The 14,038-nt window shown below is 42.7% G+C and overlaps 2 protein-coding genes across 17 annotated transcripts in view; one reads left to right on the plus strand and one right to left on the minus strand.

Annotated features, from left to right (window-relative positions):
- LOC309337273 (uncharacterized protein) overlaps positions 1-14,038 on the plus strand; it is a 132,738-nt gene that overhangs the window by 34,076 nt on the left and 84,624 nt on the right. Inside the window, exons 5-6 of one of the 9 annotated variants that reach the window (XM_081854040.1) lie at positions 11,210-11,294; positions 12,601-13,071. The exons of 4 other annotated variants lie outside the window; for them this stretch is intronic. In XM_081854040.1, coding sequence (XP_081710166.1) covers positions 11,210-11,247 — 38 coding nt within the window. In that variant the 3' untranslated portion in view covers positions 11,248-11,294; positions 12,601-13,071. Of the gene's footprint in view, positions 1-5,276; positions 5,443-11,209; positions 11,295-12,600; positions 13,072-14,038 lie in introns of those variants that run through there. 4 more of the 9 variants (XR_014154146.1, XR_014154147.1, XR_014154148.1 and 1 more) reach the window with 4 other exon arrangements.
- Positions 1-14,038, minus strand: part of ITPR1 (inositol 1,4,5-trisphosphate receptor type 1) — a 215,470-nt gene that overhangs the window by 13,104 nt on the left and 188,328 nt on the right. For all 8 annotated transcript variants that reach the window (XM_081852239.1, XM_081852234.1, XM_081852236.1 and 5 more), the window contains 3 exons: positions 13,422-13,561; positions 12,543-12,708; positions 11,051-11,211 (listed from right to left, as the gene is read on the minus strand). In XM_081852239.1, coding sequence (XP_081708365.1) covers positions 11,051-11,211; positions 12,543-12,708; positions 13,422-13,561 — 467 coding nt within the window. The remainder of the gene's footprint in view (positions 1-11,050; positions 11,212-12,542; positions 12,709-13,421; positions 13,562-14,038) is intronic.

Raw genomic sequence — 14,038 nt, forward strand, 5'->3', positions numbered from 1 at the left:
GATCTTTTGGGTACAGTGGCTAGGAGAAAAATATCCAAGAGTTATTGTTTGTACCACTTTTTTAAAAGATAGAGAAACCTCCACTGAATAATAGCCAAGTCTGAGATCCTTCTCCCAGTTTTTAATTTTCATTCTTGGAATCTTACTAACAGCGCACAGCCATTTTGTGGAAAGAATGACTATCCCTAACTCAGACGGGGATGTATCTAAAAGGATCCTGAAACAGTTCAGCCTACTGCCATGACTATGGGGAAAGACCAGTTGAAGCCATTCCACATTATGCTTATAGCCATGCTGTGAATTGTAGATGCAGTCTTGTAAGAACTGGAAATAAATTCAAAATTTGTTTGAAAATCAATGCATATGTAGCATGAGAATTATGGTCAACAATTCTGTATATGAAAAGGGCAAATGAACTCTGGCGTGGGTAGAGAGTTTTGTTGTTGCCATGTAAAAAAACAGATGGAGAAGCTGTGGTCCTCTAGTTGTTGTAGGACTCCAGCTCCCATCATCCCAGTTCATTGGCAATACTGGCTGGGGACTGATGGGACTTGGAGTCCAACATTTGGAGAGCCGTAGGCTCCACATCTCTAAAAAAAAAAAAGGAGAGCGAGAGCGAGAGTGAGCACACCTGCATCTGCTGGTGATTCTCTCCTTAGGCCTTTCTCAGACGCAGAAAGCTAGCCAGTTGCTTCCAATGCTTTGAGTTCAGTTTAGTTCTAATATTAAGCAACTTTAACCACACCCAACACCACATGCCAACCTGTGTGCAGAGAAGGAGACAAGGCAATTCAACAGACCATTGATCTTGGTGGAAACTTTTCCAGGTAGCAGCCCTTCGCTATTAAGAAATGAGTTCTTCTCAGTAAGCCACCACTCCACCCAGAGGCCAAGCAAGACAAATACTTGAGAGCTCATTCTTTCTTTCTTTCTTAATTTAAAATAGTTCACTGGCTGCAGGGAAATTCACAGCTCACAGCTGTTTCCCATGATGAAGTAATTTTCATTACGAGCAAACCTTGCCCAGCTTTTACATAACCAGTGATGAAGAGCTGCTGAGGGATTGCCCAAAGGAGGTTCCCTTTTGTGTTTCATACTATGACAGTGCTGGCCCTTCCGCTAACCTAGTTCTTGTTTGGTACTGTAGGGATTACATAAGTAAACCAGGACACATTATATCATGTGCAGCTGGGCTAGAATTAATTGGCCGATTGCATAAAATGGATCATTAGAAAAACACAACACTAGCATACACACACACACACACACACACACACACACACACACAAAACAGGGATTGTCTATAACCTGCCCATGGTAATGAATTCCACCCTAAAATTATTGTGCAATGGATAAAGTGGGTAGTAACCAAGGTGTTCTCTGAGTAGAAGGGCTAAGCAGGTAATGCAGAGCTCCACAGCATCTAGGCTGGGTACACGGAATATGGCAGCACACAAGATGGGCTAAGAACCAAGCCAATGTATGCTGCAAGTATTTTGGACTGGGGAAGCTGTGATTGAAAGATGCAGTTTTCTTAAAGAGAAAGAAAAATGGAAGCAAAATTAATATTCTTGAGTAGGGATGGATCTGTCAGTTTCAGTTCTCAGTTTCTTATTTTTCCAATCTTAAATTTATTCTCCACATTTCTACAGCAGTTTTGTGATTAAAATTAAAATAAAATAAAAAACCTCATGAAAATTATTCAGCATTTTAGTATGACTTTCTCCAATAAACACATTTCGTACTGAGTACTCATGCACATATTTTTGGCAAGTGATTCCCCCTAGTATTTGTATGTTATTTTCACCAATACAATTGCCTTTACGCACACTTTCCCCTAATATATGCATTTTGGTTGGAGAACTGCACTGCAAAATTTGGATAAGTGTGAATTTTGAAGGACAGCTATATTTTGTTTCTCACACTGTTGTGGAAAGTGTGATTTGGTAGAAGCACATTTAAATCAAGCCAGATTGAGTCCCTGCCCCCCTTGAGAATTTCAAACATTATATGAAATTCCCTGTTATTATTTTGGGACACGAACAGTTTCTTATAAACCGTGAACCTGAATTTCTGCACTCACAATCTCCTTCTGGACCTCAGCTATGAATAAAAAAAAATAGTACTCCGTGTTTTTTTAAAAAAAATAAATCTGCAAATGGCACAGAAACAAGAGACTTCCAGTATTCAAGAACTTGAGAGTTCTTAACTTACTACTCTGTCACAACTTCTAGTTGCTGCCCTACTTACAAAAATCCCTTTGCACTTGCTTCTTCATCCCACTATGACTGGAGTGATCATGCCCACAGGGGATGGTTCTGGGGCACGGCTTTCAGCTAGTCAGCACAAGCAAAGCTTTCCTCACAGACATGTTGGCAGCTTGGGCTTGTACTGAATGGCTGATGGAAGGTCCCAAAGACCTCTATGGGAATGTTCAGTTCAGGGAGACTTAGAAAAGTTTAATCATTACCAAATTCTAGCAACTACTTCATACCCACATTTCAGAAAACAGCAGATTTCCAGAGGGGACAGCCACATTAGTCTCTTGCAGTACAAACAGCAGTGTGAGAAACACATATTTATTTTGACATAAGCATTCATGGACTAAAGTAAAATTTATTTATAATCCAAAGAACGCAATTCTATATACCACCCCCTGCATTTCGTGTCAATGAAATGCAACCTGTTTCTGAACACAGCACTCTACATAGCACTCTGGGACCCAAACAATTTACAAGAATGGACAATTCCACACAAAATGTGAAACTTCAGTGTTGCCATGAATGGCAGCTTCTCTAACCTTGTCTCTCTGGACTAGGATCCTGAAATTGGGAGGAATGGCCCATCCTTCCTATAACAGAAACTCCCCTCTCATGCCAAGGGACAGGGTACCCTATCAATCCCGCCCATGTACATGCACATATTTTGATCCCGGCCATTGGAACTTCCTTCCTGTCCAGAAGTTACACACTTTTGTATAGATCATGCACAGGCATTAACCATATTGAGAAGGGTTCATGCACAGGGTTTCTGGCTAAATAAACAGATGGCAATAATAAAGGGGTTAAAATTGAGTCAACACACAGGACTTGGAGGGAGGCATACTGGATGAGAGCAACAAATGTACTTGAACATAACAATCCAGGTAAACAGAATAGATAACTCATAGATTAGCAAGAGAGTGAGGCAACTGAACACCTGTCCTGAAAGTTTACAGTGAGGCAGAGCCACAGTTATCAGTCTAGCACTGGTGTGCTGCCTTTAAATTTAGTGCATTAGCTCACCTCAGTGTTCCACAATAAGCCACTCACTGGCGGAAATTGTTACTGTTCCTATTACAGCATGTAAAGGCTGCAATCCTTGTTCCACTAATCTTCATGACAACCATAGGAAGGTGGTAATTAATGTTCCCATTTGATGGTTAAAAAGCAGCCATTAGTATGGCCAGCTTCAGCCAAGGCAAAGCAACAAGTTTATTATATCTACTTTTTATCAGGCTGCAGGGCAGAGGGAGAGAAAGGAAGCAGTACAATTCCATCATCTCTGTGGAAAATCTGGCTGTTTTTTGGTCCGCCCCCTGCAAACTTGGGATCCTAGCTATTTGTTGTAAGAAGTGTAAGCTTAAGAATTACTTGAGCTTACTTCCCTTGTCCTCCCTCCCTCTTCCTTCTTTGTGTGTCAGATTGTAAGCCTAAGAGCAGATACTTGTCTTACTAACAATCTTTGCAAGACATGGTGGGAATTGGCAAAAATGCTTTAAATAAGTGTAATGGTTCTAGGGGTTGCTCGTGCGTAAATCGGCGCCACGCTTGGCTGAGTTACCTGGGTGAACCCTTTCTGTCCGGACAACCACTCACCCATGGCTGTCTCAATCGCTGGCAGAATCTGTCAGTGGGCATTTCTTGAACTTCTTCCAGCAAAGAAGCTCTTTGATGCCTAGTCTCTGCCTACTCTCCCTGCGCGGAAGCCTTCTGCGCAGGGAGGGTGTGGGCAGCAGAGGACCCGTGCTCTCCCCGCTGGTCTCCGGCGAGGAGTCATGGAGCCACCTCGCCGATTCCCCCATCTGCCCCCCTTCTCCACTAGTGTTATGCTGATTTCCCTCCCCAGAAGATGGGCTGCTTCTCTCCCTCCCGGTACACTCTCTGGAATCCCTCTGGAGCCCTCCCTCTCCCTCTGGCTCCGATGGCAGTTCCCTGAGAATAAGTAAATGAATAAATACTTGGACCATGTGCACTTTCAGATTTGACACACAATTATCTCTTTCCCTCCCTCTTTTAACTTCCAATAAGTTAAGCAGTGGCACAGCAGAAAGACTCTGAATAACTAGTTCGAGCATACTTCAAATGCAGTTTCCGACTTTACGTCTAGAGGACAGAATGTACTAGATATGAACAGGACAGACTTGTTTCTCCCTGCAGCAATGGCTGATGTGTGGCACACCCATTTTTTTTAGGCCATTTGTTTCAACCCTAGCATTATTTAGGCACATTTAATCCCGAGGCCTAATGATACCCAGCTTCCAGCAGCCTTGGCCCAGTACTAGTGACACAACATAGTGTTGCATGCCACCCTGATGTTCAAGTGGTGCAAGATCCCAGGGTTTCTAGGTTCTGACCCAGGGTTTGGTTTCCTTGGAATGTGGGGCTTTAGAATACAGTGGTGCCTCTCAAGACGAAATTAATTCGTTCCGCAAGTTTTTTCTTCTTGCGAGTTTTTCGTCTTGCGAAGCACGGTCTCCCATAGGAATGCATTGAAAATCAATCAATGCGTTCCTATGGAGACCGTCCGGGGACAGAGGGGAAGCGCCGCGCGGCTTACCCTCTGTCCCCTCTTTTGAAGCAAGGGGCGGAGGGGAGAAGATCGCTTCTCCCCGTTGCCGCCCCTTGGTTCAAAAGGGGTCCGGGGACAGAGGGGAAGCGCCGCGCGGCTTCCCCTCTGTCCCCGGAGCTTGCGGGGCTGGCAACGGGGAGAAGCGATCTTCTCCCCGCCGCCCCTTGCTTCAAAAGAGGTCCGGGGACAGCGGGGAAGACGCGCTGCGCTTCCCCGCTATCCCCGGAGCTTGCGGGGCAAGCTTCATTTTGCGAAGCAAGCCCATAGGGAGATGCGTCTTGCAAAGCGCTAAGAAAACGAAAAACTCCTTCGTCTAGCGAGTTTTTCGTCTTCCGATGCGTTCATCTTGCGGGGCACCACTGTATATGGTTTATTTACACATATATTCAGTCTAAGATGGAGGGGCTCATGCATTAACACCCAGGAATGACTTGCTTCTCCCATAGTCACAGCTTTGGATTCTAGCAGAAATCAAGCGTGGCTCTCGCTCCCTGGCTTCTGCCTGCTTCTAGCCCTGCTCTCTCTCACATACTGGCTATTGTCCTTCTCAGTACCAGCCAGGTGAGGGAGGGGCTCACACACATTTGATGTTTTATTGTGTTTTTGTATTTTGCTGGAACCACCCAGCCACCCAGAGCGGTTGAGGCAACCCGGTCAGATGACAGGAATCACCATCATCATCATCCCTTGCACAGAGAAGCTTCCTTTGTTACACTAAGGACCATACTTTAGTACTTCGGTGGCAACTATGACCCTTGCCCGGCTAATTCAACAATGGAATTCTTCGTTAGATTTTAATCCTTGCTGGATCCAGAGGATTAGAAAGGACTCAGGCATTATACAAAGTGACACCCCCCCCAAAAAAAAAACCCATCACAGCAATAGTTTTCCTTTGCTTCTGAAGTTATTTAAGCATGTGATTATGTGAACTGGTTCTCTAGACATTTGGGTGGCGACAAAGCATCAATTAAACTGTACCCTACCGTAATTTTAGTCACTCATGCTTCATTTGTATGGGTACACTGGTAGTTAGCTATCATTCTGGGTCGAAGACATATCACACACATAGCAAAGAAAACATACAAATGAGGCCAATCCACTGAATTTCCCTTACCCAAACAACATCCATCAAAACCAACAAATTTCACTGTTGTGGAGCTTACTCAGGAGAAGAGTAAAGTGGATTCTGCTCATGATCAGCAGTTCAGCGACCTCAAGCTTAGGCCAAATATAGCACTAAACAGGATGGTTAGAATAACAGAATCATAGAGTTGGAAGTGAACCTGAGGGTCATCTAGTCTAGCCCCCTGCAATTCAGGAGTCTTAACTAAAGCATCCATGACAGATGGCCATCCAACAAATACAATGAAATGGAATCTGTGATCTGCTCACTGGCAAAAATAATTAACCTGTGCAGAGACCCAGGTATCCCTGTAATCCAGCTAACTCAAACCAAAATTTCATGTTTCTGTGCTTCGCAGTTTCTTGGACTGTAGTACCACAAAAGGAAATATTACAAAAAAGGAGGAGAGCCAGTGTGGTGTAGTGGTTAAGAGCGGTAGTCTCCTAATCTGGGGAACCGGGTTCGCGTCTCTGCTCCTCCACATGCAGCTGCTGGGTGACCTTGGGCTAGTCACACTTCTCTGAAGTCTCTCAGCCCCACTCACCTCACAGAGTGTTTGTTGTGGGGGAGGAAGGGAAAGGAGAATGTTAGCCGCTTTGAGACTCCTTAGGGTAGGGATAAAGCGGGATATCAAATCCAAACTCTTCTTCTTGTTCGAATTCTTTCTCTACTCAAATGCTATGATGATGCCAAGACTGCAAGAGCAGGTAATCAGAAACTATGGCTGCAGCTACCTACTGCACACAATAGAAATTTTATTGTGGTCTTCCCTAAAAGGCAGCGGACCACCTCTTCTTGAGATTTCGCTCTCTCTCTCAGAGCCAATTCTGATGTTCTGCTTTTGGTAGGGTGCAGCTAATAATCACAGCCGTGTGGGCAAGGCTCCATGCAGCTTAGAGAACAGTTTGATGCTCTTTCCCTATGAGTCTGCTAAATCACAAGGGAAAGAACCACGCCAGCACTATTCTTCCCCAGAATCTAGCAGAAGAGACAGCATGCAGACTTCTCTCCCAGTTTGACAGACTCACGTGATAAAGGCATTTGAACTTCCTTGCAACTTCACAGGGCCTTGGTCAAATGGCTCCATCTTGTAAAACATTTGAACCAGGCCTCAAGAGTAACTTGGGCTAAATATGAATCAGTATCTGAAAGTAAAAGTGACCCGTGCATCTCATTTCCTCACTTCTCCATAACTTCCACAAGTGGAAGTTTCACATTTCCTCCTGTGGTTAGACTTAAAACTGTCTCCACATTTAAAGCATTCACATCTTACTGCAGAGGGAGAAGTTCACATAGAAGCACAGGGAAGAGGAAATACTTGCAAGTCCCTGTTCTCTGAACCCCTGTCTCTTGAGCTTCTGAAGCAGGGGAAGGGATCCCCAACCAGCTCTTTGCATTTTTAAACGTCTTCTGATATCTTAATTTCTATGGTGTATGCCACTGTTATGCTTTTCTAACTTCTTTCAGAGCACGTGTGTGTGTGTTTTGCAGCAATAGAACATAAAACCGTACAATAAAAACCATATGAAAAGTTAACTTTGAGCTTACCAGTGTGGTCACAGCTGGCATAACCAGCAGGAACTGGTAAATAGTATTCTTGGCCAAGGGTCATTGGGACCTCTGGTGATGGATCAAGGAGAACCCCCAGGCTGTGTATCTGCTCTATTATTTTGGGCAACTGGTGCACCATGTCACTTCTGTCCCTCTTACTGAGCCCTAGGCATGGAACTATTATGAAACTGGAAAAACAAAACATACATATATTCTCTCTCTCTGTCTCCCTTGAACACACACCACTTAAGTCACCCTCAAGCCATGCTGTGCCATGGATGCTTGACTAGCAGAGTTCAACTGCTGGCTTTTCTTGTGTTCACATCCTAAGGAAATCTATAGCCCCAAACCTTTCCACTATTATGTATGCGACTCCCATGATCAACATATTTTTTTGGGAACAAACTCCTGCAGGGTGCAAAAAAACAACAACACAAAAAACACACGTTACATAACCCATTTTAAAGTTCTGCTTCGTTCCTCGATTAAAACAGACATTTAGGCAAAAGCACAATGAGCCTTCTTCCAACAGTCTTTAAGGAAATAAGTTGTTTACAGTTATGATACTGCATCACAATGCTGAAAATGTGCTACAGCATATGTAAGTGACGAAGAACAGAAAATTCAGGAACATTGCGATTTGAACTAGATTTAATAACTGCATTATGGAACAGACTGCCCATGCATCTTACAAGTGTGTGAAACTATAGCACTGGATTTTGGAAGATTCAGGACAGATAAAAAGGAGTACTTCTTCATGCAGCACATAATTAAACTATGGAACTTGCTCCCACAGGAGGCAATAATGGCCCCCGAACTTGGCTGGCTTTAAAAGAAGTCTGGACAAATTCACAGGGGAGAGGGCTATCAATGGCTACTAGCCATGATTACTTTGTCCTGCCTCCACAGTCAGAGGCATAATGCCTCTGAACAGCAGTTGCTGGGAATCACAAGTGGGCAGAGTGCTGTTGCGCTCATGTTTACTTTACAGGCTTCCCATGAGCATCTCTTCAGCCACTGAGAGAAAAGGATGCTGAATAAGAGGATGCTGAATTATGAATGTGGCAGATTAGCAGCCAGACCTAAAATGCATATTGCTGCTAGTTAGCCTGAGAAGGGGCAAAGTCTACAGTGCTGCCCTGATGACAGGCAGATCATCAGACCACAGAAATACAATTGGTAGAGAGGGCTCCGTGTGATGTCATCTCTCCTGGACAGGAATGAGCATACTGTACTTCCTGTTCATCTCTCTTCCTTTGACCAGCATTGGATGAAGACATGCCTCTGCTTGCTCCAGCCTCAGGCATGCTTATATGTGTTTTGCAGGTTAAACAGTAAATACAAGTGTTTTGCCTGCATAGTTTTTTTTACTGCTACTCTTACTGTGAACCAATGCATGAGTATTTTTAAACTTAATTTACAAGTTCAATGCACTTTACAGGTCCAACACCCAAGATGCTCTTACAGAGATTTTGTCTGCAAATTCCTATGCTTTTCTCAGACATACATGATCACAAGGGTAACACCTTTTTAAGTCTAGGCACTTTGAAAGGAAGACACTATAGCTTTCCAGCAAAACATGGAATTAGAAAGGTTTTCCATATGTTATATTAGCATTCCGTCTGAACTACAAAATCCATTCCAACAGAATGCTGCATTTCCCTGGCTGCTGCTTTTTCTAGCATGCCGAGGAGCCATAAAATAACAGGCTGTTTACACAGAGGACTGCAACATGCTTCACTTCACCACTAATCCTCTGTCAGGTGACTACTCACAAGATTTCTTTAAGCCCTTAGGAAGCACTCCAAAACCAGGACATAAGAATTCAATGACCCTGAGATAATATAGGTTACCTAATAAGAGATTTTGACAACAGGATTTATATTCCCAACAAGTTAGCATATGTTGCACCTAAAAAGGGCAGTTCCATGCCTTTAAGAAACATGCAAAACCAGCATTTAATTGGATTTGCCTCATAGGAAGTTTTGATGCAGAAGCTGGGGGGGGGGGATGCAGCTCACTCTCCTGACCAGTCAATGTGCCAATCAGCAAATCAGACTATGAAGAGAGAATTTTTTTTCAGGACTTATTAATCTAGTATGACCAGGAAAAAAAGGGGGGGTCCACTTTTTTCTACAGAAAAGTGACTTAAGATAAAACCCTCATAAATCAACATGAAGTACCGTATTTTTTGCACCATAGCACTCACTTTTTTCCTCCTAAAAAGTAAGGGGAAATGTCTGTGCGTGTTATGGAGGGAATGCCTACGGGTGGCATGCCTACGGATTTTCCTCCTCTAAAAACTACGTGCGTGTTATGGTCAGGTGCGTGTTATAGAGCGAAAAATACGGTATATAGGATAGGAACACACAATAAATGTGTCCTGATTTAAAGTTTTCTCACTCATAAGACAATTGTTTTCAAAGTAAAGTAAACTGTCTGCTAGGAGGCTGATCTCAAAACACAATGGCAAGACTTTGCTATTTAGCCCTGTTTATTTGGCTCCCTTGCATAAATATGTTAAAGGCTTAACAACTTTAGTTATGAAGATGCTAACACTGATTGCTGCAATGAACATTTGGGTCTCACCAAAGAATCCTTTGATTAATTTAATATTAAATCAGAAAGGAACCTAAAACAAATTCACCCCTCCTTTGCTTGCATATTATGGGACTATTGTCATTACAGAACCCAAACTAAGGTAAAGGTAAAGGTACCCCTGCCCGTACGGGCCAGTCTTGACAGACTCTAGGGTTGTGCGCTCATCTCTATAGGCCAGGAGCCAGCGCTGTCCGCAGACACTTCTGGGTCACGTGGCCAGAGTGACAAGCTGCATCTGGTGAGCCAGCGCAGCACACGGAACGCCGTTTACCTTCCCGCTAGTAAGCGGTCCCTATTTATCTACTTGCACCTGGGGGTGCTTTCGAACTGCTAGGTTGGCAGGAGCTGGGACCGAGCGACGGGAGTGCACCCCGCCGCGGGGATTCGAACCGCCGACCTTACGATCGGCAAGTCCTAGGCGCTGAGGCTTTTACCCACAGCGCCACCCACGTCCTAAACCCAAACTAATCCTAGTTTAAAAATTAGATGTATTTGACGATGACTCCATATTAATGAAAAAGTAAGAAACAGTATTAGTAAATTTCTCTTTTTTGGACTATTTTGCAATTAAGTAGTAGTACATTAATGTTTCATCTTCACCACCACCACCTCTTCTGATGCATATTTTGGGATTGGGAAAAGCCAACGTACAGGCAGACAGAATGGCACACTACAGCCTCTGGATAGTGACTAGGGTGGTAGGCAAAAAAACCAGTCACCTGAAAAATAATTGGAGCATTTACCACCTTTTCATGCTTTCTGCATGTTTAACCAACAATGAAGGAAACAATACTAGACTTGTTTGATTGATTGGGATACTTTTGGTTTCCCCATCTTCTTTTCCTTAGGTCTCACTTAATGGTACAAACTGGATTTGCATTTAGTTAAATCAAAAGCAAAGAAGTCTGGAAAAGCCACAGTTCAGGAACAGCATGCCCAACTCACCTTTATCATTTCAGCCACGTAGCTTTCAGGCCCAGTATATTCCGTAGAATCCTTTACTTTGACCAAGACAATGAAGAACAAGTAGTGCCACATATTATGCTCCTCTTTAATATGCTCTTCAAAAGTGACAGTCTTATTATCAAACTTGTCTCTCTCCAGACCTAAAGGGGGACACACAGCCAAGTCACCTCCCTTAAGATTTTTACAGTGGGAAAATTATCACAATGAGATGAACACATTGATGGTAACAGGATTTCCCAAATTTGTCCACCTGTCCCTTCAGAACAAAGGCTTCCATTTACACTGGTCTGTCATTTGTTCATATGGGTGAGCAGGATGTGTTGGGGGAGGAAGGCAGTTTGGCCACAGCAGCCTGCAATTCTGACCTCCCACTGTTGACATGTGGGTGCCTGGGCCCCTATAACCTAAGGTGTTCCCACCTTAGATATCATAGATTGCAACCAGCAATGGAGACTTTTTCACCTGTGCAATGCGACTTCCTCTTCCCTCCCCATGTGCCTCCAAATCTGCTCTGGAAGGCTGGAGGAATTTCTTAAAATCTTAAACAAAACCTACTTCAGGGAAGAACAGTGAATTGGGTTTGTGACCTCACTGGTCCCCAGCCAATTAAGGCATCAGTGCTGCTCCTGCAACCAGGAACGATGTGTTGCCCCTGAGCTCAGCTGGAGGTAAAGTATTTATGTCTGCTCAAATTGCAGAAAGTGGGGCGCTACCACGGGCTCTCTGCTAAAATTATGTCTTGACACCCAACTGGAGCTTTTGGTTTCAGCCACATTGCGGGGGGGGGGGGGATGTTCTGCAGCTGTTGTATATGAAACTGCTTTACGTAGCACACTTTTTTCCGCTGCTTAAAAAACTCAAGGTATTCCATATATTGCAGAAAAAAATTGTATGGGCTTTATAGTACCCATATAAAATGCAGATGCTCAGCATGGTGCAGACCTAGAAACATTATAACACATTATAAAAACCACAGTCTTTTCTAAGCTTTGAAGAAGTTCAACTCTCTTTTTTTTGAAAATGAAGTATCTCAACTCTGCATAAGTATCTGATGACTATTTATATGCCATTATTAACACTGAGTTTGTGAAAACACAATTGTTATCTGCCATTCAGGTGCACATTTTACAAATACACAAGTAAGCTTGTACCCACAAGCAATTCATTTATAAAATAGTTTTAAAAACATGTATACAGACATAAAACAGGAATGGAAAGTCCCCTTACCAAATCAACATATTTTACAATATCAAATCAGTCATTCAGATTTACATGGAGATTCCTTCCTTCCATTCATTCATTCATTCATTCATTCAAAAAGTAAGAAAAATTCTACTAATTATACAAGTGATTACAAACATCATCATCAGGGAAATACTGAATCTGCTGTGGAAGCCATACATTACTATTACTGCATTTGACTCTGGGGCAGAACAGCTGCTAGTTTCATAGCACTGGGTTCAACACTTACCACAAATAAAGCATGTTGTTTTTAGTATTTCTTCTTTCTTTTGTTTCTCACTTCTTAGATCCGCAAAGGTATCAATAATAACACCAAAAATCAGATTGAGGACAATAATGATCACCATGAAGAAGAAGAGGAGGTCATAGATCACTCTTGCAGCAAAAAGGGGCTCCTAAAATAAAATAGTTTTAAGATGAACAAAATTGGAGCCTAAAAGGCTTTGGCGCAAAGAAGAGCATGCTGCACAATGCAACATGAAAAGAAAAATGATATCAAGAGGGGCGTAAACTTGTGACCACTGCATACATAGATGTGTGTTTGGGGGGAAGCCTTGCTATTTATTTGCAGGGGGTGGGAAGAATTTATTTTTTGTACCTGTGGCCTTATTAAAATTGTTAGTAACTACTGTAGTGCTAGCATTCCAATAACATTAGAAAAGTTTTTACAGTAGTTCTGATATTGCATGTATTAACTGCTGCATTTCATAGGAACCTCTTTGCGTGACCAAAAGATGCTTGTATGTCACATATAGTTTTTTTAAAATCACAGCATTGTTGGGGAGTGCTTGCACAGAGCTTAATTATTACAGCAGTATTTTTCCACTTAAGAGTACTTTTAAAGTATAAGTCTCCAAGTACTCATATTCCCTTACTCTTGACAGTACTAGAACCTGTTCATTTAGTAAAGGCAATTACACACACCTACACTTAAAGTCAAATAACCAAACTCCTTTGTACATGGCGCACAACTAGACTTTTTTCCAATTGATGCAGCAACATATTTCCCCCCCCCCCATGGAAAAGTGTTCTAATCCTTTAATGGGCATCTAACCCTATTTGGTTCTCTCTTGCACTACATCCCCTTTCACACATGGTGGTAATTTACCTCCTTGGAAGGTTTCCTGAGGACATCTCCAACACCACCCCCACTCCGCAGGCCATGGCTAAGCACAGTAACGATGCACATCAGCAATGTCTCACACGTATGTTCTTTATCCTCTTCCTCAGCTTCTTCAGAAAACAGCTCTGTTAAACAAAGCAAGTTAGGGTACCATTGTGAGACAAGGTTGGTTTGGAAAACTCTCATCTAGTATATTTTTATCTTTGCTTGAATTTGCACCACTGCTTTGAAGATACTCATGAAGTCAAAGGACAGACCTCCCTTTCTTTCGCCTCTTGAGATGCCACACCTTGGGTACAGAATGACACAAGTTGTGAGGGTGTAAAAAAAAAATTGCACCCATTAGGAATATGGCAACAGCACACCCCATCTAGTGATAAGGGCTCAACCGAGTTGTGGGGACTTTAAAAATACCTCCAGTACACATAGGAGTGATATAGGTAATCTTTTAAGACATAGATGAATAGAAAATCCTAAAGCAAACCTAAATGAATCTTAATATAGTCCTTTATCAGTTCTAGAAACATTGAACATAGTAGCTAAAGCCAAACATGTGCACATGTGAACACATACAAAAGATACAAATCTCAATTTCTTGTTAC

The sequence above is a fragment of the Podarcis erhardii genome (assembly GCF_964252035.2).
Source record: "Podarcis erhardii genome assembly, chromosome: 2".
Taxonomy (NCBI): Eukaryota; Metazoa; Chordata; class Lepidosauria; order Squamata; family Lacertidae; genus Podarcis; species Podarcis erhardii.